The sequence below is a fragment of the Carettochelys insculpta genome, chromosome 3 (assembly GCF_033958435.1).
Source record: "Carettochelys insculpta isolate YL-2023 chromosome 3, ASM3395843v1, whole genome shotgun sequence".
Lineage (NCBI taxonomy): Eukaryota > Metazoa > Chordata > Testudines > Carettochelyidae > Carettochelys > Carettochelys insculpta.
The window spans coordinates 140,209,436-140,234,525 of record NC_134139.1 but is presented as its reverse complement, the minus strand read 5'-3'; the positions used below and the strand labels follow the sequence as shown (position 1 = coordinate 140,234,525).

At 41.8% G+C, this 25,090-nt stretch overlaps 1 protein-coding gene across 2 annotated transcripts in view; it reads right to left on the bottom strand.

Moving 5' to 3' along the window:
* The window catches only part of MDN1 (midasin AAA ATPase 1), a 165,535-nt gene that overhangs the window by 47,265 nt on the left and 93,180 nt on the right, over positions 1-25,090 (bottom strand). For both annotated transcript variants that reach the window (XM_074990884.1, XM_074990885.1), the window contains exons 52-70: positions 22,186-22,295; positions 20,526-20,659; positions 19,389-19,549; positions 18,233-18,353; positions 14,791-15,001; positions 14,355-14,586; positions 12,641-12,764; positions 11,196-11,366; positions 10,625-10,839; positions 10,131-10,518; positions 9,519-9,628; positions 7,620-8,319; positions 6,120-6,281; positions 5,007-5,280; positions 3,816-4,051; positions 2,972-3,067; positions 2,605-2,699; positions 1,964-2,088; positions 292-441 (exon numbers count right to left, since the gene is read on the bottom strand). In XM_074990884.1, coding sequence (XP_074846985.1) covers positions 292-441; positions 1,964-2,088; positions 2,605-2,699; positions 2,972-3,067; positions 3,816-4,051; positions 5,007-5,280; positions 6,120-6,281; positions 7,620-8,319; positions 9,519-9,628; positions 10,131-10,518; positions 10,625-10,839; positions 11,196-11,366; positions 12,641-12,764; positions 14,355-14,586; positions 14,791-15,001; positions 18,233-18,353; positions 19,389-19,549; positions 20,526-20,659; positions 22,186-22,295 — 3,815 coding nt within the window. The remainder of the gene's footprint in view (positions 1-291; positions 442-1,963; positions 2,089-2,604; positions 2,700-2,971; positions 3,068-3,815; positions 4,052-5,006; positions 5,281-6,119; positions 6,282-7,619; positions 8,320-9,518; positions 9,629-10,130; positions 10,519-10,624; positions 10,840-11,195; positions 11,367-12,640; positions 12,765-14,354; positions 14,587-14,790; positions 15,002-18,232; positions 18,354-19,388; positions 19,550-20,525; positions 20,660-22,185; positions 22,296-25,090) is intronic.

Genomic DNA, 25,090 nt, shown 5'->3' with positions numbered 1-25,090 from the left:
CTTCCATGGTCTGGCAAATTCTCTCCTCTGGCACTGGTCGGGACCTGAGGGTGCTGGACAAGAGAGGGTCAACCTGTACCAATAACAGAGTCATAGCCATATATTTTGGCACATGAAACCCAGCAACACTGTAAGAAACACTGAAAAGCAGGGCAGCAGCTACTACAAGAAGTGAGCTGTATGTTGCACCTGTGGACTCTTGTAATCACTTTCCAGTGTCTGGAATCACGGATAGCTTATTACTCTAAACGACAAGTTATGGCACCACTACACATGATAAAAAGTACTCACCCTTTCCTTCTACCTGCGGCATTAACAAGACGTGACAGTGGAAAACCAACAGTGCTTGAAGTCGTGTATGAAATTCCCCCAAGGTGGATCCTTCAATAAAAGCTTGCAGTGTGTGGACCACCACGGTTAAATTCAGCTGCTCATTGGTTTCTGTGGTTTGATCACAGTGAGATTTTAAGGAAGAAAAAAGAAAATTGCAACCGAACATTGCCATTTGGCTGCTATAATCTGTATTCAGAGTCCAAATCAGAAGCTGGGCTCTACCAGGCTAGTCACTGTGTGAACCCATGGAGAGACTCTTTGTCCTGAAAAGGCTTGCTTTTGAAACAAGCTACAACAATGGAAGAGAAAGTGGCAATCAGATCATATGATTGCAGAAACCAGCACCATGCACAACTGGGTGGGCCCAAATCATTTGTTAGAAAGTTTCATCTCTACGAATAAGACTTCTCAACCATCCCTGACTATCTCACAATCTAACCATTACCAATTGTTCAGGTCCGTTTAGGCATCAGAGTAGAGGTTTAAGGGAACCAGCATCGAGAGTACACAGGCTGGTGGTGTGGAGAAAACACTTCTTTCATTTAAAAAAAAAAACCAAAACAAAACAAGGCCTTGTTTTGAACTGTGCTAGAATCCAGAGCTGAGCTTAAAAAGTAATTTTGGCACGAAAAATGTTCCTCTTTCAGAGGGGGCGCCCTTCTGTGCTGAGCATGTGCAGCTGTTTTCCACTGAGCCAGTGAAGTGGACACCTGAGGACAGTTTGCTGTGCATGCTGTGTGGTGAAATAACTGTAAAATGTACAAAGCCAAAGGCCTCCTGGGAACTTTGTAAAACAGTGGGGGGCAACCTGCAACCCACTGGGGTTGTGTGTGTGGCCTGAGAGATAATCTGATTACAGTTGCCCATACACAGGGTTGCTAGATTTTGCTGGTTTCCGTTCAAGTAGTTTTTTCCCTACCAGCATGGTGACAGGCACATAAAGCAAGGTACGTGCTGACTGCACAACAACGTTGACAGCGAGTGCCATGCGCTCCCTCTGCATCTATTCAAAGCATTGCTATGGTTCAATTGCACACACCACAAATTCTAGGTATGCAAACACAGTTAGCAAAACTACCTTATCCCAAGATACCATCCTGGTTGCAACAATCCTGTGGCCCACTGAAAGGAAGGAGGGCCATTCATGTGGCCTACTCACTGACCTTGGTTACCGATCACTGATATGTGGTGGGCAGAAAAGAGCTCAGGTTCTGAGCTCTGCAGTTCGAGCAAGACAACATGCCTTCTGTGACTGCAGAGAAAGGCTCCCTCCAGCAAACCCCCAGATTAAAAATACCACTTAGTGTGATAAATCATTGCTGAAATTCTAACTGGTCATGATTCAGACATTTTAGGGGCAGCAGAACTGGGAAGGTGCCTGTGTACTAGAGAGAGGAAGACATGTTCCTATGAGCTGTATATTAAAGTGACAGGAAAAAAAATATTCATGTACAGATTGTAATTGAGTAACTGTATGTGACCAGGTTCATCATTATGGCACATTCACCAAAGGGAGAAGAAATTAAGGCTGTGGGCGCCTCTTGAAACTGGTATTTTACCTCTGAGTGCTTAACTGTGCATTCTTAATTGATGGAGCTGTATTTTACATCCACAGCAGGACAACAGTTACCTTCTGTGTTCCCCTCAGTTTGCTCTTGCATGTACTTCTCAATCATCTGATAGATCGCAAACCAATGCTTTGTGGATTTTTCCATGTGCCGCTTCATAACATTGTCCAGACTAACTGACCAGCAGCTGGAAACGTAAGTGGAAGAGTGAAATCAAGATAGTTATTTACATATTTTAGACTCCAAAGTAGGATAAACATTTGTTATTCCTTCTCTCTGCCAAACTTAGGACTACCTCCAAGCAGAAAACTGAGTGTGTAAGTAAAAGACTATATAACATGCACAAGTGACCACTTAAATTCACAACTCTGTCACTACCATCTGAAGAACCACCACCACCAGCATCAGGACTGGGTATTCTGCTGCTCAGGGCAAAAAAAATTTCTGATCACCCCACCCCCAGAATGGCCAAGCAAATGAACTCCACACAGTCCCCCAGTAACACAGCACTGTGGAACTCAGGTCAATTGCCTTGCTTACCAGCCCTAACTAACATAGTGGCACAAACAACAGGAAAACATGATTCACATAGAGGATGAGGTTTACTTCTGAAGATACTGCATTAAAAATAAGAGTTTAAGAAACGCAGACACATGGCACCCGAGAAAGAAACGATCAACAGTAGGGAACTAACAATTCTTACTTTAACTCCAGTTTACGCCACTGGATGATCAACTGAGTGACCAAATCAAGATGGCTCCGCAAAGACAAAGCTCGACTTGCATTCTCCTCCCAGTCCTGGAAGAGAGAAATTCCTCTTTACGGACCATGAGAACTCGCACTAGAGAAAGATGCATTAAGCATGACAGAACATTCTCCTTCCATGACCCCACAGCAAAGCAGGCACATGTTTTTGTGCTCAGCACTGGATTTCACAAGAAAAAAAGGCTGTACATTAGTTTTATTGTGGTACCACACCTAGGTCTTAGTCTCTTGCCATAGCCAGTGCTTCTATATTGCAGGCGAGCTATTAACTTTAGAAATTAAAATGATTTCCTTTCCCCTCTTACCTGTGATTTTGCAAGTAGAATCTCTAAGCCATTCAGAAACTTTGAGAGAGGACTGGAGAGAGGGAAGCTACGAATTCTGTCCATGACAACCAACAGCTGCAACAAGGAAGACGTAAGTGACAGATGGAGTTTGACTCAGAATAGTCAGTAAATCCTTAATGCTACGTGTGAGTCTGAGATAATCTATATTTAAATGACATCAGTGAGCCCCTTCTTTGAAAAAAGAGAACTTTGTTTTAAAATGTCCTCCCCATTTGAGGGTTTAGACCAGTGAAAGCCAATATTACATAAGACAAAAAAGCATAACACACACAGCCCAACAATGAGAGCATCAGTCAACATTAGGCTTATGGCTCTTTGCACTGATCTTCAGTGAATATAATGGACTAACTCCACAGGAATCCTCACACACAATCTACCAAAGTGAAGGGACAGAGAAAGGAGAAGACCCTTTTTGATGAGTAGAAATTACTCTGGAAAACCTGGAACCCTGAGTGAATTAATAAAGAAAAAGCATGGTCTCACGTTAGAGACAAACTTTGAGGCTTTACGGTCTCAGAACATAGCATGTTACTTTCACAGTTAAACTGAAGATAGAAAATGTGTTTGTGTGAGCAAATTTACCGATGTTATGCAAGCAAATCATATTGCTTCAGGTAGCTAACAATCTACAAAATTATCTAACTTACAAGGAAATTATGATATTCTCACTGTGAAACATTCTAGCTACTATTACATATTGTATAGTCACATCCGAATCTAACTAAACACATACAGTGGGATGCAGTACGGACACCTGCATCTTCACTCTGATTACTTAGAAAATTTACTATAATGCTCTCACCTGCACGAGTGCAGGGTGTTCAGGCCACTCCTGCAGTAAACTGTATACTTCTTTAGAGAAGTTATCAAGTACAGGCTGGCACCGTCGAACTTGCTGAATATTAGGATGCTGGTAAAAGTCATATGGACCATCTTGTTGTATGACAAGCTCTGAAGTTACTTCCTCAAAAAGTGTATTGTGGAGAAGTGTGCCAGCTAAAAGCTGGCTGCCAAGAAGATAATAATTCAGTTCAGCCCCTGAGAAGATGAAAAGAAAGAGCTTGTACATTCCAATTACATTTTTTTTTAAAGCAGAAACCTGCACTTTTCTTTTTCTTTGTATGCTTGGAGCATTGTCCAAATCCTTATGACACTCTATTTTTAAACTATGAGACTGTTTAAAATATGAAGCGATGGAATATGAATGCAGAAGAGAAAGGCTTACAATTCAGATCTGCTGTTTTGCCAGATTTTTGAACAGCAATAAGTTAGCCTGATATACACCAGGCTCCAAAAAATGGTTTCTGGTTGAATGGACAGACTGGCAGGTAAATAACCTGTTCCTTTCTGAAAAGTGATTAAGATCACATCCCTGGGAGTCATGTATTATTGTTATATTTCCATACCAAACATGTTCAATTTGCAACTAATGACCATGTTATTCCGCCCTAATTAGCAGCCTTGCATACTCAGTTTAGGAAAGGAAAAATCAAGTTAGTTTTCTTTTTTTTTTTTTTTTTTTTTTCTTCAAATCTTCCTTCCTTCCTTCCTCTGGTAATGAAAGGTTTTCCAATCGAAATTAAACCTGCTAAGAAATCTGTGCAAGCCCACTGTCTTTAACAGGGCTACACACAGGTAAGAGACTGGAATATCAACTATTCAGCTGATAAATCTCAGAAATAACAGGATTCAACTGACTCCTCCCAGTTGTGTTGGTGTCACATGGCTGAAACGTGGAATAAAAAAAAAGCTGAAAAATCGGACAAAGAATTCAGAAGACCAGATTCTGAATACACACAGGAAACAGGTCTGTTAGAAGGTGCCATTTTAAGCGGCCACTTTTCAGGGTAGAACTATGGTTAGCGATTTAAACAATTCCAGGAAAGCACTGGTCCAGGACAAAGTATTTGAAATAACTGCAACTAAAGCTAAGGCATTATAAACAAAGTTTAAAATTAAAATGGTATGCCCGAAATACAATTAACAGCCTTACCAATCAAAGGATAGAAGTGTGCCACTAGAGAAGCACCAGTCTGATAGCAGGAAAGAAAAGCACTGAAATAATGCTTAGCCCGATGTGGGGGCAGACTCTGTTGATACCATAGGGATTGTGCAAAATTTAGGCACAACTCCTGATGAATCATCATCACTGTCTGCATTGAACTCTGGGATAAGAGAGGTATTTCAGTGGCTCCTGGCTCCTCTGATTCATCTTCATTTTCCATTTTCTCTTCTAGACTTGCCTGAGCTGTGATATCTTCAAAGTCCTAAAATTAAAATAAAAAGATAATGTTACCCTGCCTGTACTTTAGTTACTATTTGTATTGCACTACTGAGCAAAGCTCCTGCCCTGGTGTTTGGACCATAAACACTGCAAGCTACCTGTGCCTATGTGAAAAAAAAAGACAAGTGACCATAACAATGAGAAAGAAGGGGAAGACAGAAACAGTGAACATTATTATACAGGTTAGCTGCATACACAACCTGCTTATTTCAAGTAATTTCATTTAAGTAGCAGGAAGAGGAGGCAGAAATATGCTTCAGGTTCAGCAGGTTTTGCCAGATCATAGTCAAGTTCTAGAATAAGACTACTCAACAAGTGTTCTTTGGTTGTGTCTAAACTACAGCCTATGTTGGTGTAACTTGTGTGTTGCTTAGGGATACGTGAATAAACCACCTCCCCAAGCAACACAAGATATCTGACATAAAGCATCTCCTGCCAACACAGCTTCTGCCATTCACAGAGGTGGTTTTATTATATTGATGGGACAGCTCTCTTCGGTTGGCACAGAACGTTTTCTAAGAACATCAGAAACGTTCTATAGAACATTTTCATCAGATGCACTGCAGCGGCACAACTGAATTGGCACAGCTGTGCAGCTGCAGCACTGACTGTAGAGACGTAGCTTTAAATCCAAAAGACAACTATCCACAAACTAAAATGAACAAAATATTTTAACAGCACATGCAGAGGGTACCATTATCTCAAAATCCTTCCCACAGTCTTCTCTGGAGAAGGAGAGAAATTGATTAATTCCCTACTATGAAACAACACAGATTTTTAAAACTGTACAACACATCTTTCCCTACATTATTACTCCTCTACCTTCTCATAGAGTGGGAATCTCCTTCTAAATTCTCTTTCTTCCTCCTCTTCCTCACTTTGCCCCGTTCCATGGCTCTTACTCCTGTATCTGTACAGATGGCTTTCTTGCTCCTCCTGCTCCTGGGCACAGCGCTCCTGTTCATCCCATTCGTTTATAATTGCCTGAAAAACCACAACACTGTGAGGATTCTTTAGAAATCCCAACACGCCCATCTACCCACCCTCACCACTTGTTTCAGAAGTGAGGCAGTCTTTGTTTTTCACAGCATGGGGTAATATTACATGTCCAAACCATGTTGAATGAGCAGTCCAGTAACATTTCATTTGTAAATTCCTGCAACTATGACAATGGTGTGAAAAAGGCCATGCAAGCATGAGCTAAATCCATTAGTTAAGGCCCTGCCAAATTCATGGTCAGGGAAAACGTGACACAGATCATAAAAACCACATCTCTCCCATAAAACCTAGCTATTGGAGGGGCAGGGCTGGGAGTGCCAAAACTGTGGGCTCCTACCCTGCCCCAGGCTCCAACTGCTAGTCCCAGACTGGGTGGGGAAGGACCAGACTTGCTCTTTCTCCACAGGGCAGCTCTTGGTGGGGAGACCAAAGCCCCCTCTGGAGGCACCACACTTCTGCACTGTAGCAGCCCAGAGCTTTGTGTGTCTGATCTCCCTCTTGAGAGCAGCTGTGCAGGCGAAGAGCAAGATCAGTCCCTTCCCAACCCAGCCAGCCGTCACTGACCCCACAGCTTCTCCCTAGGCTCCACAAATCTGCCCCTGCAGCTTCTGCCCAGGCTCATGGCACCCCCATTTTCTAGGAGCCCCTGGGCAAAGGCCCTCTCTGTTAATCTGCCACGGGCCAGGACGAGCTATGAGGACGGAGTGCTCCCATCAGCAGGGTGGGAGATCAGACCCATCTCCACAAGTCTCACCCAGGTAAAGGAAGCTCTACAGCTCTGAAGGCAGTACACAAGTGAGCATGGTAATCCTGCAACCCCCCTACACCAGCTTCACAAGCTCCTACTACTCCATTTTGGGTTGAGATCCCCACACGTACACCATCATGAAATTTTACATGTAAATATCTAAAATCATGACTGACTAATTTCCAGATCCTCTGGCTATGAAATTGACCAGAAGGGACCTTGACTCTGGTAGGGTCCCACATACAGTGTTTACTGAATCCCTTTTCAAAAGAAACACCCCGCCCCGCTCCCCACACTCAAACAAAAGATAGCTCATCCTGAAGCAAGCACTGCACTGCAGGATTTGGTCTTGTGTCCAACTACACGTGAACCACATTATCACAGTACGCTACTTGTTACCATCATTTCCACTTCTATGGAAAAATTGCTACTGCTGCTTTTGGCAGGGCATGCAATGTTGTGTTGCTTTGTTTTACCCTTTTTAGGAATCACTGTTGCAAATGAAGCTACATCACACTGTAGCTCTTGAATCTGGCTTTTAGAAATATTTATGCCATTTACTCACGAGACTCTACCTGACACAGATGCCTGAAAAGCTGCAGAGACTTCGGATCCAGCTCGCCCTTAGACAGTACATGGCATCGAAGATACAATAAGGCATTCACTAGCAGCTGTTCCCGAGTTGGATATGAACTCTGAACTCTCCCATCGGACTCTCTTTCGGACTGTTTCAGAGATAACTTTTTAAAGCCACAGAGGATGCTCACAGACTGCACTGAGCATAAAGCATCTGCACGTGAAAGATAAGTGGGGAAGGTGGGGCCAACAGAAGGAAATGCCAACAAAGAAGTAATAAGAGTGCCAAGTTTGGCTGGACAGACAGTACTATTGAGTGCTGTAGAAACCTCAGAGGCCACCAGTCTCATGCCATGCTGCAGCTGTAAAATGGCCGCGTTTAGTGGGGCAATGGCATCAGGATACAAAGCATATTCTTCCGACAAGCGTTTTCTAAACTGATGGTGAGATTGCTGCCAGGATGCTTCTTCATTTAACAGGTTCTGTACTGCCTGGAGCGACTTGGGCCGGTTTCCACGAAGGAACTGTAGAAGGTGAGCTAACAGATCCTGGACTGTGGAAATTCGTGCAATGCTGTTGATGTACTGATGAACCTCCTGGTATAAGCAGTCATATGGGGGAAGGTGGGGTCTGAAGGCCTGTTTTCTGGAAAGACTGTCTATTTGTTCCTTCAGCTTTTGCATTCTTTGGTGTAGAAATCTGTTAGGAAAGCAAGATATTGAGGAATTTTGGGAACGTATTATAAACCAAAGTATTCCATTAGGGTATGCAACAAAAATTACAGTATATAAATCATCTATGCAACGCTGTATTTCCTAAAATGGCAGTAAATTATCTTTTTAAAAACACAGACAAAGTATGCATGCACAAATACACATGAACAAACCCCACTTTATTTTTTAAATTCTCTCTTCTTCCCTTTAACTTCAGTCAGAGTTTGGTAGTAATGGTACTAATGATCCAAATGACAGCAACAGAAACCATAAGTGCAGCGCTGCTGAAAGTGCCCTATGAAGCTCAGCTGTTTACAATTAGCTACAAGCTGATCCAAGCTTGTGATAATTCTCTCTAACTTCCAGTGAGCAACTGTCAAACCAATCTGTGTGCTGAAATGAAACAGAAACTTTTGTTATCAGTGGAAAATTGGGGAACAATTATTGCATGCTGGAGTTTGATCCCATCTCCTGAGAACAGGAGGCTCCAAAGCAGAATAAAAGGAGAGTTCTCTCTTGCCCCTCTTCATGAGTTCTGAAGCTTAAAAAGCCCACAAATTCTAAGTGTCAGTGTGCTTCACACCAATTAAGATCCCTCACACTGATATAGCTTATTCCTCTCCACTGATTCCCCTTCCCAGTCATCTTAACATTGGTGTAACTGCATTCATGCCTAGGTGTTGGACTACTTCGATTATACCAGTATAAACAAAGTCACACAACATATGTGAAGACTGGCCCTTAGGGTATGCCTACACTGCAGCTGGAAGGAATTATTTCTAGTAGTGCGAGTAGACAGATTTGTGCTAGCTTGTGATAAGGGTGGCAGCTTAGGCCAGCCACCTAGGCTTGGCCCTGGGGGACTGGGTGGGCTCACACACTTGCTATGAATATGATAGTTTAAAAAGTGAGTTGGTCAAGTCAGTCTACCTGTGCTGGCAAACATATCTTCCATAAGTCAGCCACTGTGCTCCACAAAACAGTTCCTACACCTGCTTTTACTACCCTGATATGCAAGTCTCTGATCCAGAAACAGCTACACAAACAGAAAGATGATTTCTGAAGAAGCAACACAAACGTTATAATGCAATGGAAGACAGACAGACTGAATAAATAGGTGCAACTTCCAAAAAATTTCACTGGCCTCCTCCAATCAACAGAACAGGTAAGCGCCATCCCAATTACCTGACATGGGGATGAGTGAATCTAACAACTGCTTCATCTTCAAGATCTTTCCCTGTATGCAACTGGGCTGACAGATTTAGTGTCTTCCATTTACACTGCAGGTGGTGCAACTAGCAAAGAACAAATTAAACAATTTTATGGTCTTGCTTTATGTAACGAACACGTACACCATCTAAGAGGTACTCAAAAAAAATGACAAAATAATTTAATAATGATACAGGTTGAACCTCTCTTGTCCATCAAAAGTCATAATCCAGCATGATTTTAGTGGGTTGGCTGACCACATACCCTGGGTGTGGCTGAGTTTCCTATTGTCTCAAAGTCCTGGCTCTCCATATTCTACGCTGTTATTTAGCTGTAATTTACCCTTAAATGCCTTCTTAGAGCCCCATAGACAGTGGAAGTGTTGGTAATGTGCTAAAACAATATTGCTCTCTCATTCAGCACCAGGTCTGGTCTCAAGGGTGCCAGACTACAGCAGTTCAACCTGTACTCTATATTGAGGTCATATTTTTGCAGAATTTTCCCACGTATAATTGCTACTACTTTAATCCAAAATGCATTCCAGAGTAGGAATAAGCTTTAAAAAAGGGATAGAAACTCTACACTCACCTCCTCCTTGGCATACTTGAGTTTGTATTCTCTTTTCACAGCAGGATCAAACCTAGTCTGTGGAAGCCACACCTGGATCTGCACCAAACCCATGTTCACCCAGAGGCTACCTCGCCACGCTGTCTCCGATAGATCCCGATTTCCTTCTCCTTCCCCGAAGAACTGCTGCAAGCAGGTTAACAACAGACAGAGGATTTCTTTGGGTAGCATCTCCTGACCAGCCACATCCTTAAGTACTTTGAGAATATACTGAAAAGCCACAGGGTCTTTGGTGAAGAGCTTATCACAGCACTGTGAATATTCCTCTTGCAGCTCTACTGGAACCAGATCCTTCAGGGCCAAGAGCTGTTTACATAACATTACATCCTGAATTCTGGAATCTGTACACCTGAAAAAAACAAAGAATAAGACAACATTGGCACCCTGGTGAGTATAAGGTGCTGTAGTGCTGCTGGTTTAGTTAAGGATGTGTACAGGAAGGACCTTAATAGTACCTAAATTCTGCCATGGATGAAAAAGCCATGTTGGTCCACAGAACCGTGTTGACTTCTTGAAGCTGTTGTGCTCTCTCCTTCCATTCTCCAAGCGTCACATGCGATGATGAGAGAACAGGTAGGCCGCTCGCATCCCAATGGCTTGTCTTGCTGCTACTAGTTAGAATTTCAAAGAGGCACTTAGAGAAAACTGCTCGGTTCAAAATACTTGGCCCCTAAATTAAAAGATTTAGAGATATGTGGTGTTAATAGCACTGCCTCACTCATTTTAACATTATACAAAAGGTACACTTTTAGAAAAGCTTGTAAACCAAACTACAGAGTGATTGCTCACTTCAGTATAAGTTCTAGTTAAAAACAAAAAACGGTGGTACATGTTTAAAACACATACAGCCTACGCTCAATCCACCCTTACATTCATGTCTAGCAGCTAACACATGTTGGAGGTAGGGGGCGTGGAAGGGTATGGGGAGTCTTGTCTATTTTTAAAAGTTTTGCTAACCGGTTTTAAAACTCCAGTATAGACATTTTATCTCAGGTTAGATATCAATTTATGGCACAGAAGACAAACCTTCATAAAATGGCACATAGTGGATTTAGGTATTTTCCTTTCTTCTCCGCCAGGTAGTGGTTTCCAGGTTAACCAGTACTCTGGATCTGTGGTTACTGTACTGTCCCAGAAGAATTCTAATGCACTACTAATCAGTTCTGACCACAAGAGAGACATTTCCTCATGGGATAACTACAGGGGGTAGAGAGGAGAAAAAAAAACAAAAACAAAAACAAAATCAGTTTTCTAAGTTAATATACTGGCAGTGAAAAAAAATTACTATGCTAGATACAAGAGAAAAATACTGAACGGCAAATATGTCTGAAATTCTTTTCTCATGAAGATATTAAGACCTTCAGGTTTTCTTTAGCATCATAAAGTGCGAGGGAGGAGGGGAACCTGCGCGCGCTCGCTCTCTCGCTCACACACAGAGAGAGTGAGGCAGATCCCCACAGGCCAAGTTTGCCAAACACCGCCACTGTTCTGTGGCTGTGAAACGTTGGACAACAGGATGAAAATTACACAAGCCCAAACGAAGAGATAAAGTCCTCTAACAATCTAGTTGAAAACATTTGCTGAGAACTTTGTGATGTATTGAAATTCATGGGAGCTGCATATTCATGTAACCATCAAATTCTAACCAGGGAGATGTCCTATACTCTGTTTACCTACTATACAGGCAATATGACATTCAAAAGTAGGTCATACAACCTCGTTCTAGACAACTGGATTTGGCCAAAAATAAAAACATTTTGTTATATATACACATGCTTTAGTCACAGAAATCAAGAATTTTAGAGTGGTCTAGCTCCAAAGCAAAACCATTAAGTGTTACCTTATTTTAAGCAGACATCAATTACGTCAAGTAGTTGATTGTTTTCAATAGTTTACTGTACAATTTTAACTTGAACAGTATCACAAAATATACAGATTTTAATGCCTGCTCTGAGATTGCTTTATGGGTCTGACATTGTGTCTCTTTTGTATTCACAACCTTTATTTAGTCTACTGTAATAAGGTGCAATGGAATTGTTACTGTTGTAAACTAAAAACATATTACAGGTTGAACTTAGCTAAATTGGCACCCTCGGTATCTGACTCGTGTCAGATGAGAGAATTTGCTGGATCATGGGAGGTCAATATTGCCTAGCACATTACCAATACTTCCATTGCTTACTGAGCTCGTAGAAGATACTCGGGAGATTAGAGCTAAACAACAGCTCAGAACACAGAGCCAAGTTTGGTGGTGGCAAACAAACTTTATGGAACCATGGGAAAACTGGCCCACACCCATGATAAGTGGTAGTCTGGCTAACTAAAATCATGCTGGATTACATGTTGTCAGACAAGAGAGTGCCAGACTAAAGGAGGTCCAACCTTTAGCATGTTACAGATATTAAAACTCATTCTCAGAAGCCTGCACACAAATTTCTGAAAGTCTATTTTATATTAAAACTTTATCTTACCTTATTAACATGTAACAAGTGCCACAATGTACACAGATGGTGAGAGGCAGCTGGAGTCATTTTAAGGCAAAAAGCTATATATTGACTTAGTGCCAAACACATATTTTGTTGATTGCTGCTGTTCCTATAGCAGGAGAAAAAATATTATAAACAGAAAAACACAAGACAGTCTACACTGTGTCATGGGACACACCAACAGACCTGTCTGCAGGCCTAGAGGCCTTAAAGAGCAGCCTTCAGGCCTCAGAGACCAAGAGTGGTAACTTCCATTCTGATGGCACAACCAAGTTCCCATCCCTGTGTTACAGCCTTGAAACCCGTAAAGATATACATGAGATAGCCATAACAGCCCTTGACACCTGCATTTAGACATGGGAACGTGAGGAGAGCCCAGTGACCAGACAACCTTGGCTTCAGCCCTGTGAGAATGTTAAAAGTAGATAGTACTTAATTAAGCTTATTATCCCTAACTGGCTCTGTGTTGAAGCGAATCCCATAAATACTGTCCAGCCTCGGCCTTCTGAGTTGAATACGCAACTGAATTTGAAAATGCTATATCTTAGTTATAGCAAAGAGAGAGGTGAAACAGGACAGTTCTCGGTTCAAAATCAGATATGTGACACCTTTCAATGAGAGCACAAATAAGTCATTTTTGAGGTAATTTCACCCACCTGACTTTCCCGTTTGTTGACAAAAACATGACCATCATCAAAAGCCATGCACTGTACTGAGTAAGCCTGTTTTTAAAAAAGCTCCATTTTGGGAAGTTACTCTGTAAACCTCATTTTCTCTCCAATGAAATAACGCAAAATTGCTTTCCTCCAGTCACAAAGCACACATGTAACGTTAATTCAAATGGCCAACTGTGTGTGTATATTCTACTTTTTTCCTAGAGTTCTGTTTGCACAAATTGTACTTGTAGATATGTCCCTTTAAGTGGCGTCCATTTTTGCTGTGTAGACATCTTGTTTCTCAAGCCCTTATTGAACTTGCTGTGACAGCCCAAGAATACAAAGTCTTGACAGAGATTTCAGAACTAATAGGACCACAAGAAGTCTTAGGAAAGACCTTGGGCTTCCTTCTGGTGTGGTCCCAATCCATTCCACTGTCAATAAAGGTATTTTCTGTGCAATCTAAGTTTCTTATTCCATGAAGCCCGACTAACACATCTGTGCTATGTCTGCACTGCAAACTGAGGGGCTGATTCCCCTGCTTGTATACATAAGCTTTTGCCAGCTCTCATCAAGACTGTGCAATTCTAAATAGCAGTATAGTTCTAATGGCAGCACCACCGTGCCAGGCCTCCTACAAACCTGACTACAACCAGTGACTACGTACCTGGCACACACCAGCCACAACTCTCTTGCTGCTAACACTACTACTGCAGCTATAGCACGATACATAAATCACAAAATCACAGCTAACACCAGCATATTGGAGCACAGAATCACTCTTTAGCTCAGAACGCAGATGCACCGCAACTGCCTCGATAAAAATCCCATGTCTGCCCAAGAGCCAAGGGGAAGAGAGCTAGTAAATATGCAGCTTTAAAAAAAAGCAGTAGGCATTGCTCTTTTTAGGTTTCACATACAGACAGGAATGATGCATGCTGGTTTGCATGCAAAGAGATGGAATGTCCCAATCCTCATAACATCGCATAAGAGATTCTAAATGTCATGAAAGAAAACTCACTCTCTCTCTCTCTCTCTCTCACCTTCTCAGACAAGCTTTCGTTATGCAATCTGCTGTCAGTTTGTACTGCCAGAGCACTGCCAGATACTCCATTGCCGGCCACAGCTGAATCCTACTATAGAGCTGGATTAACAAGGCAGAGTCAAACTGACAGGAGGCAGCATCTTTTGTAGGACTGTCTTCTGAATGGCCAATCTTAACTCCTTCTGCTTTCAGGTGTGAACACTGTAATTTCACAAATGTCCTTAATTCACCTGCAAAATGAGAGATAATAAGAGCATGAATGCACATAGATACTTATTAAGCAACTAACAGTCCAAGCAGCAAGTCTGAAAATGGTCATTCATATAGATGCAAATGAGGAAGAAAAATATTTCTGGATGAATTAAATGTTCACAGGATTTTCTGACACTGTGGTGATGGGTACTTAACTGCTGCATATAATGCAAACTATTTACCTGGATTAACATCTTCTATATGATTAGCTCTGAGAACCAGGCCCTGGGCCTTCAGAAGCCCTTTTTTTATTTCCCATCCAGTGGCAGCAGTTTTCAGACAACAGATTTCATCCTCCCATCTGCTTTCTCCAAAGGTGGTTCTCATCTCCACAATGTTGAGTGCTTTGCTAAATTCTTTCAACCCAGCAACAGATTCTACCACCAGTTTATCCTGTCAACATAGGATAAAAACAAAAACAAGGAGAAATATTTTAAAAAAAGCAACAGATTTTGTTTCAAAAATTATAATGACTTAATGGACATAAGTTGTGGCCCAGTAAATGGTGCTCATACTTTCTAAATCAACAACAGTACTTGCACTTACAAATGGTATTCAAAGTTATGCACAACTTAGCACCAATTCTTAATGCTTACTTCCCTTATGTGTTCAATTTAACTTCAGGAAGATGTCTATGTTGAGATAACTGGCCAAACCAGTAGTATTTAAGGTTCAGTATGTGTAAACGGAAAAGGATTAAATAATTTTCATGTTTTAAGTTTTATTTAACTTATTCATCCTCTCTGATCATCAGGCATGCATCATGTGTTAACAACATTATGAGACCATGTTTAAAAAGTCATTCCTGTAACTAGGTATGCTGCACTGATGTTAACTAGTTTGCACTGTTAAGTCTGCCTCCATTCCACCTTTGGAAAAAATACTGTGATGCCTTTTATATTAGCTCAACACAAAAATGCATTACAGCTGCTTAAGGTGATTGGGGAGAATGGGTTCTCTGTCCCCAAGCAACTGAATTTGAGTCCACGGAAGGCAAAGTAGGCCTTGTAACCTAATGGAAGAGGTAGCTGCTAAGTGGTTAATGCTGCCATCTCTCTCTCAAGAAGCAAGGTGGGGAACACTTTAAGAGGCTGAAGGCAATTTTAAATGGTCACTCAATGTCTTACACTGTGTTGTTATCATGTATTAAAGAGTCTTATAGGAGTGAAGCGGTTGGGGTGGGGCTGATGCTGGAGGTTGGTAGGAGCTGGATTCTGCCCAGGGTGGGTGAATTGCAGACCCCTTCCCACACTCACTCCCCAGAGGTGGCTCCTGGTCCCTAGGGCTGGCTGGGCTCAGCTTCCCACTCCAGGGATTGTCACTGGTGTATGGGATTGCAGTGCTCAGGACTGGTCCAGCTGTCCATCCACCAGGATGATAAGGAGCTGCCCAGCTGTAGTTTGAGTGAGTGGTACTGCAGCCCAGTGTGCCAAGATGCAACCTCTCTTTTATATATATGGTCCAGACCACAGTCAAGGGCTAGGCCAAACCTGAGCAGTGCTGTGATCCCTGGAATAGGGAGCCAAACCCAACAAGCCGAAGGGGACGGGCACTGCTGGAGCCCACGATCTGGTATGCATGGAGTATTTATTACTTACCACCACTTTTGATCACTTATCACATATCATATATTGTGGGTAAGGAATATTTAGTGAGCCACATCTTCTTGTACTAAAACTACTTACAGGATTGCAACAGGTCACCGAGGTTTACAAGTCCTGAACCTAAAATATTGAGAGCCACTGTAGGTATCCTGCTCACTGAATACTATCAGTTTAAATAGTTTGGGTATATGACATAGTCAGCTTCAAGTGACATGGGGCTGAGACAGAAATCACAATGACTCATGGCAGCCAAGTAGGAACCACAGGTAATTTTTTTTTTTTTTAGAAATGCCAAAACAGAAGAGCCTAAAATCCATTTTCAAAAATGATGTGTGCCCTAGGCCCAGAATTTTTGGGGTATTTAGGCATTACAGCTCACAGCTTTGAGATGTGTAGCTAATTTTGGAGCCCAACTCTCATTTTCAAAAGAGATTTAGGTGCCTAAATCAGTTACACATGGCAAAATTTAGCACAGCAGTGACTAAATACCTTTAAAATCTGTACCCAAAGGTCTATTTAAGTGCCTAAATAAAAATAAAGGGGCCCACCAGGCTTGAAATCAATGGGCACTTCAGTGCTTCTAAAAATCCCACCAAGCACTTAAGTGTTATGTGCCTAAATACCTTATTTTTCCCTTAGATGCCTAAGGCCTACTACAGAAAAGTTAGGCTCCTAAGTGCCTAATACCCTTCTTGTAAGAGGACTTCAAAAGTAAACCAAAGTTAATTCTTCCAGCAGTTCATACTTTTACAGAAGGCCAGGTGTTAAAATTTTCAAAAGCACCTGTCAAAAGATAATAGGCCAAACTCTAAAATCCACAAAAACTGGTTTGTTTTGCAAAGGCATGGGCTGATCACAATGGCTGTGCATCTCCTTTGTTCTGCGTGATCTGAAATTCACAAAAACCCAGGATTGCTTTATAGTAAAAATATCTCCATATTCATACACCAAAGAAGACTGTTAAAGATCTGTTCTGGACAACCCATCAACAATATTGTTACAAAGGTTACATCTGAACTTGCCCTGGCAGTTTCACCAGTGACACCTGCAGCTTTTGTTCAAAGGACTTCTTCCACTTTAAACAGCATGTGTAGACGTGCTCTAATTTCAACAGCTGATATATTTCAGAAAAGTGCTGGTTTCTGCATTCCAATACTTCCAAAAGCAGCAGAGTTCTCACATTTTCAGCACTCCCACTGCTGATGAGAGCAGCTATCCCACGGAACAGCTCTCCCAATTTTGACAACAGGACTTGTGGGAAGGTTTGTGGTGGGGGGTGAACACAGGACATACTGCCCAAGGCCCCTCTCTCCAAACACCATCAGCTGCAGTGGCTCAGCACGGCTACAGGCAAGGTATTCCTTGCTACATGGAGCAGGCATTGTCACCTGGCCAGGTGACAAGCAACCACTGGCCAAGAAAACAGGAAGAGGCATTTCAAAGCTCCCGGGAATTTCACAAGGGGGAGAGATGGACCTCTGTTTACCTGGCACCTAAGCAGCCAAGCTGCTGTCCAAAGTGTCACCCACACATTGTGGGTTATCCTGTGGAGGCTAAAAACTCCAGAACAGCAAGAATGTGTCTTCACTTGCCCACCACCGCAAACGCCTCACTGGCGAGCAATGTATGCCTCTCATTGGGTCGGTCGGTTGGTCGGTCGGGCTGTGAAACTCTTAAGTTTCACCCTCCCCCCCCAAAAGTCACTGGCAAGTGCAGACACACCTACAGCTTTTGGTCAAAGGACTTTTTCCACTTTAAATGGCACGTGGAAGCACACACTAATTTCGACAGCTGAAATATTTCAGAAATTTATATTAAAAATGTTCAGATTTGCATTAATGATTCTTATCAATCCAAGCAAACAGTGTCCATTTGCTGGCTTGGAAGCGGAGAAGAACAGTGCAAGACTTCTACAGAGATTTGCTGCAAGCCGCAAGGAATGTTTGTAATGTGTTTAGATGTCCTTGGGCACAAGATACCATAGTTGTACAAAACACTCTGTTACAATGGAATAATGTACCTTGAAAGGAAGAGGTCTCCCCAGAGATTTCTGCAGCTTCTTTACACTAGCGGACATTCCAGCAGGACTGGCTAAACAGCTCTGAATCTGCTGTGAAACAGATTGAATTTCCTTGGAACCCCTTCAAATAAAAAGGAAAAAAGAAATCTAAAATGTTCCAGAAGGTGAAGGCAAAAGGACATGCAACAAAAAGAACAACAAACAGATTTCTTCTCCTGCCGGAGAAAATTACATATCAGTACATATAGGATAGGCCAAGGCTAAGAAATGTAAGAAGTTTTATAACAAATGCATTCAGCTAATACATTTGTGCTTGCAGTGAGAGAGGAATGTAGCAAAACAGTGATACTCGTTGTGGCAGGGTCAGTCTCATTCTGGGCCCCAGGTCCTCCTTTCAGTCCACTGGCCCCACCATATGAACCCCGTTCCCCCTGCTTGGAGCAGGGGGCAGTCAGGGGGGGAAACAGTTCCCACCCACTTGTTCCAGGTTCCGGCCCAGGGACCCTGGATGGCCGCTACCAGAGAGGGCTGACTCCCTTCACGCTTGCCCCTGCAGCTCCTCTCCCTGGGCCACTTCCCCAGACGACTCCCCCTGGTACTTCCTTCTGGTACTGCCTTTGTCTAGTGGTAGCCATGGCAACAAGTCCCCTCCTTTGTTTTGCTCCTCCAGCTGAATAGTTCCCCACAGTCTCTGGTTGAGCTTCAGGCCCCCCTGGATGGGAGCAGTCCAGCCCCCGGGGTTGCTGAGGCTCCTCTCCTCTTTTGTGGTCTCTCCTTTTCCTTCAAGTCTCCTTCCCTCTCCTCACTCACCTTCCGAACTCTCCTTAACCACCCTCCCCCTGCCCTGAGTGGAGAAGGGCTTATAAAGTTAGCCCTGAGTGGGATCAGCTGGCCCTAGTTGATTTAGGGCTGCCTACTCCTCGGCTGCTCCCACTCTGATTGTCATCTCTGTCTCTGCCCTGTTTTCACTCCTGTCTTTTCCTCTGCTCACCCCACCCTGCTGCATTGTGCTTTTAGAGTAAAGGAAGTTTACCAGTTTTAGCTGTTGCATTTTAAGAACTTTAATGGAATTTCTGAACACAGCCACATATGTAGGAAGGGAGGAAGAATGTCAACACGTCTCTAAGTTGCATTGCTTGTGAGCCACACTACCTACTTGAGCTGCTCAAATCCAGTCAGCGTCTGGGGAATTCTGTCAACTAAATGCTTCATAACCCAGTGCCAATGAAGCGACAGGAGGGCCAAGCCTGGAGAATCTACCATCAGCATGTCAGACGCTGCCCAAAACCGGTCACGCCACAGCAAGCAGTACCAGATCTAAAAGAAAGCCAGGAAAGTTACAGCCTGCCCATCTCCGAAGCCTGGCGTACTAGAGTATGTTTTGCACTGTAGTCAGGGAGGGCACTGATGGTGCTAATTCTGCTGCAGTTAGAGGTTTGTCCTCAACAGATTTATCTATGTGCTCTCCTAAAAATATTAGCAAGTACAAAAATCAGGCAGCACACCAGAGAAGGGTCTAGTTTTAAAGCAACATAGTTATTGCTGGGGACTGCCTTTGAAAGGCTTTGTTCCAAGACGATTTAAAGCAAATTTACGGAGGAAGAAACTGTTCGGTAAGTAAGAACGAGGGAAGGAATTCTAAGTATACAAAGAAGAGAGGACAAATGGGGTATGATATGTTAAAAGGGAGTTTTGCTGGTGTCAAGCAGGAAGAAATGAGAGCAAAGATGAAAGAAGAAAAACTTGTGCAGGCCTGAGAGGAAAATGGGAAACCTGAAGATGTTAGAAAATGAGAGGACAACTGTGAAAGGATTTGAAGAGGTGTAAGATCTATGTGATGGAAGATTGTCACAAAAAGCTTATGAACTGTTTGAGGTGCAGCAAAGAGAGGATATAAAAGGAAACAGTGAAAGCACGCTGAAAAGCTACACTTCATTTTAGAACAGTGGTTTTTCAACCTGTTGTCTGAAGACTCCAGAGGGTGGCAGACTATGATTAAGAATGCCAAAGGTGGGGGGATCACACCTTCATTTTAAAAAATTGTAATGGTTCACAAACGAAAAAAAGACCAAAAACCACTGTCTTGTAACAAAGAGATACATAATGAACACAACAGCTATAAATTGGCAGATCAACATAACTTCTTATATCTGACACTATACTGTCATATTTCACATTATAACCACACATCTTCCATTTATGTCAGAGGCCATGGAACTAAAAGTGGGAAAACTCTTCCACAATTCTGGATTCTAAATAAGTATAGCAAGAGCAATTTAAAAACTCTACTCACATCATGCACTTTATCATCTGTTAAGGCCACCTGAGAAGACTTCATCCAATGCAACATAAAGGCATCCCAAAATTCAAAGAAAGCAGCAAGATTCACCACAACAGCATGTGGGAGAGAATTATAACTTCCTGGATCTTTGATTTAAAAATTAAAACAAATGAGAAAAAGGGATAAAAATCATCATGTTTCATCTACACAGAGTAACAGTATCTGGCCATCATCTCCCTTGGTTACAGTGACCAGCACTTAAAAACTTCACTGTTTTTCATTGAGTAACTGCAAAGTTTGCCATGACATGAAAACTGCTAGTCACACTAAGTCTACACACCAGACGTATTCCAAAAAAGCTTATTTCAAAATAATGCAGTTACACACAAAAATGCATTTAGAAATAGCACTTAGCAATACATCATCTACACACAGTGCCTATTTCAAAGCAGAGCCACTGGATGCACTATGGCTTATTTTGTTATAGGTGCTACTCCTTGTGAAATGAGGTTTACCAATTTCAAAAATAAATCAAATGCTATTTCAAAACTATTTCAAACTAGTAGTTGCGTCATGCAAATACTAGGATAATTATTTCAAAATAACAGACCACAGACAAATGTACGCTTTGATATTTAGTCAGTGTTTGCCCATGCATTCTCTGGAAAACCACAAAGTTATATTAAATATACTCAATGCAGCTTGCTTCAGCAAAAATATAGAACACATTATTAAAAATTAAGTACCATTAAGATTTTACAAAATGATGCTGTATTTTAAAAAAAATCAAACTAAAACACTGTCTAAAATAAAATCAAAATATTAGTGCCAAACATTGCAGCATGAGACACTGATTATTGTTTTTCATCAAGTATTTCCACTTAAGCTACAAACAAACACAAAAAGAAATGGAAAGTCCAAAAGTCTCTTCAGTTTCCACTATCCACTTTTTTTTTTTTTTTTAAACAATAGTTACAGCTGAAGGTATGCAGTATAATTCGCTCTCTACACACAACGCATTTATTTAGGAAAGAGAAATTATCCACATATATTCACTTCTACTATGGGGAGTATCTACTCAACTGGAGCAATATTTTATTTTGCTACAGCTCTGGTCTGAATGCACTACATTAACTTATTAAACCTTCATACATACGATGGGTGGTACAAAATCGTGCTTCGGATAACTTGGCATTTTGAACAGATTCCTACCCAGTGTAATCATGTTTTTCTTTGTCATTAAACACATTCGCTTTGTCTACATTACAGTTCCCTTTAGGAAGGGGAATGCAAATGAGTGCGATTGGAAATGCAGATGAGGTGCAGATTCACATAACTTGTACCTCATTTGCGTATTCTCACAATCTCGCTTCTGGAAGAACCTTTTCTGGAAGCAAAAACAGCTGTTTAGAGGGGGGTCCTTCAAGAATGGTGTTTGTTTTCAAAGAACCCCTGTCTACACAGCTGGCTTCCCCCCCAACTCCCCCCCCCGCCAAAAAAAATCACTTCCAGAAGCAAGATCATGTCAGATTATGTAAATGAAATGCAAGATTTGTAAATCTGAGCTTCATGTGCATTTTCAATCTCACTCATTTGCATTCCGTTTCCGAAAGAGGAATGCAGTGTAGCCACAGCCATTATGTAGTAAAGCAAAACAAACAAACAGTCTTACCTTTATGGAACTCCAGAGACATTCTTAAGGCACTAGTTCTCAACTTTTTGCTAGTAATCAGGTTCTTCTCAATATAACTCCTTTTTTCCCGGTTAAGAAACAATAAAGCCCTGAATTAAAAACAACATAAGGGCATTAGGAGAAGTCTGACATGACCAAATCAGAAACCTGTACGTTATATCCAGGAGGCTAGAGAACATTAGGAAATTTTATATCTTAGCACTCTTTGAAGCAAAGATCAAAGATCTGAACAGTGACATTGGCCTGTAAAGGATCACAGAATATTAGAACTGGAAGGAACTTTGAGAGTCCAGTCCAACAAGTCCGGTCCCCTGCCCTCATGAGAGGGTCAAGCACCACCTAGACCATCCTTGACAGGTATTTGCCTAATCTGCTCTTAAAAAAAAAAAAAAAAAAAATCTCCAGTGATGGAGACGCCACAACCTGCTTAGGCAATTTATTCCTGTGCTTTATTCCTGACAGTTAGGAAGTTTTTTTCCTAATATCCAACCTAAACTTCCCTTGTTGCAATCTTAGCACATAGCTTCTTGTCTATCATCAAAGGCTAAGGAGAATAATTTTTCTCTCTCTTCCTTGAAACAACCTTTTAAGAAGCTGAAAACTGCTATCACGTCCCCTCTCGGTCTTCTCCTTCCAGGTTCAACAAACCCAATTCCTTCAGTCTTCCCTCACAGGTCATGTTTTCTAGACCTTTTATCATTTTGGTTGCTCTTCTCTGTACCTTTTCCAATTTGTCCACATCTTTCCTGAAATGTGGCGTCCAGAACTAGACACACTATTCCAGTGGAAACCTAATCAGTGCAGAGTAGAGCAGAAGAATTATTTCTTGTACCTTGCTTACAACACTACCATTAATGCATCCCAGAATCAGGTTGTAGTCTACTATGGCTTTGTCTATATTAGTAAATAAAGTAGAATTTATTAAAGTTGACTTCATACCACTAGATTTTATAAAGTTGATTGTGAGTATCCACGTTTAGAAAGTCAACATAGGGTGTCCACTTTACCTTTGCTAAGTTTGACTGTGTCAGTAATGAATTGTGGGTACCTCTCCCACAGTTCCTGCATCCCTGTTGCATTCTGGGTTTCTGTGTCAGTGTGTTATGGGAAAAAATGCACCACAACTGGTTGTGGGTGTCTTATGTCATCTTCCCAGAATGTATTTGCCCTCACTCCCTGTTCCAATTGAAAACAAACTGCCAAAGGCATTTTCACGACACTTTTTTATAGCCTGCCCCAACACACATGGGCTAGCATGCCAGTCCTGAAAAATGTGAAATGCAGAAATCAATATCTGAAAAGTTTCAATATGGAGCTATCGAAAAGTTGTTTGTTGGTATTGTTGAAATGGGTCATTTTGATTCATTTCATTTTGACCCGGCAGCTGCGTGATGCAGAGCGCAGCTGCAGAGCCCCGCAGCTGTGTGGTGGTGGTGGAGCTGGCAAACCCCGTCTGATTCCAGCTTCCTACTTCCTGCTCACCTGGAGGACAGCGGAGGTGAAAGCAGTGGTCAGAACAGAGACATTGGAGGCACTGTGGGATACTTCTGGAGGCCAATAAAATTGAATTACACAACACAATGTCTACACCAGCATTAAGTCAACCTTGTAATTAGAGTTTGGTTTTACTCCTTGTGAAAAGTACCTAAGGCAGGAAAGTCGACCTTAGGACCTCTTAAAATCAATCTAATGATATTTGTAGTGAAGACAGGTACATTACAAAATCAACCTAACTCCCTCAAAATTGACTTTATCCTGCAGTGTAAACATAGCTAGGACTACTAAATCCCTTTCCACAGTACTACCTCCTAGGCAGTAATTTCCTGTTTTTTGTGTGTGCAACTGATTGTTCCTTCCTAAGCGGAGTACTTTGTATTTGTACTCATTGAACTTCATCCTATTTACCTCAGACCATGTGTCTTCATTGAACGTCATCCTATTTACCTCAGACCATTTTTCCAGTTTGCCCAGATCATTTCAATTATGACCCTACCCTCCAAAGCACTTACAATCTCTCCCAGCTGGGTATCATCTGCAAACTTTATACATGTACCCGCTATTCCATTACCTATATCATTGATGAAGATATTGAACAGAACTGGATGCAGAACAGACCTGTGCAGCACCCCACTTGTTATGCCCTTCCAGCATGACTGTGAACCATTAGTAACTACTCCCTGAACAATTATCCAACTTTTTACATACCTAACTTATAGCATTTCCTTAGTTTATTTATAAGAAGGTCATGCAAGATTTTGAGATGTTAAATTGAAACTTCAATTTTTAAAACTTCTCCTGGAACACAAAAATCCCTCTGTCTATTCACAGCTTAGACTGGACATCTCAAAATAAAAAGGTACTGGCCAATCAGACTGCGGAATCCATGCAAACAGCAGTCATTATGTGTGATATCCCAGGTGGCAAGAACCAAATTTTTTCATTCAGTTTTTAAAACTTGCCCATTCACCTCTTTTGATCTAAACTTAAAAAGCAGCCACAGTAAAGGCAACCTAGTCACCTCCTCACAAAAGGTATTTTGAGTCTAAAATCTGTGGCATCACAGCTCCTCCTTCCATCCTTTCTGCTTCTTCCCATTGCTATTTAAGAAATCTAGCACAACCACTGCTCAATTACCATGTTCTCTTCCCCATATGTCATTAACGGAGTGAGCCTCCAGCTTGTCTTTAATCCAAAAGCAAAAACAGGACGGAAGATTTAGATTTGCAAACATTATAGTCAAAAACCAAGCCTAGGTTAGTGCTTCTCTGTCAGAATTTAGACAAATGCTCAGCAAGAACAGTGGCAAGAACCACAACCAACTGCACAGCATTGGCTACAATCACAGCGTAAACTTCACAAGCCACAAGTGTATTGCACTCCATTT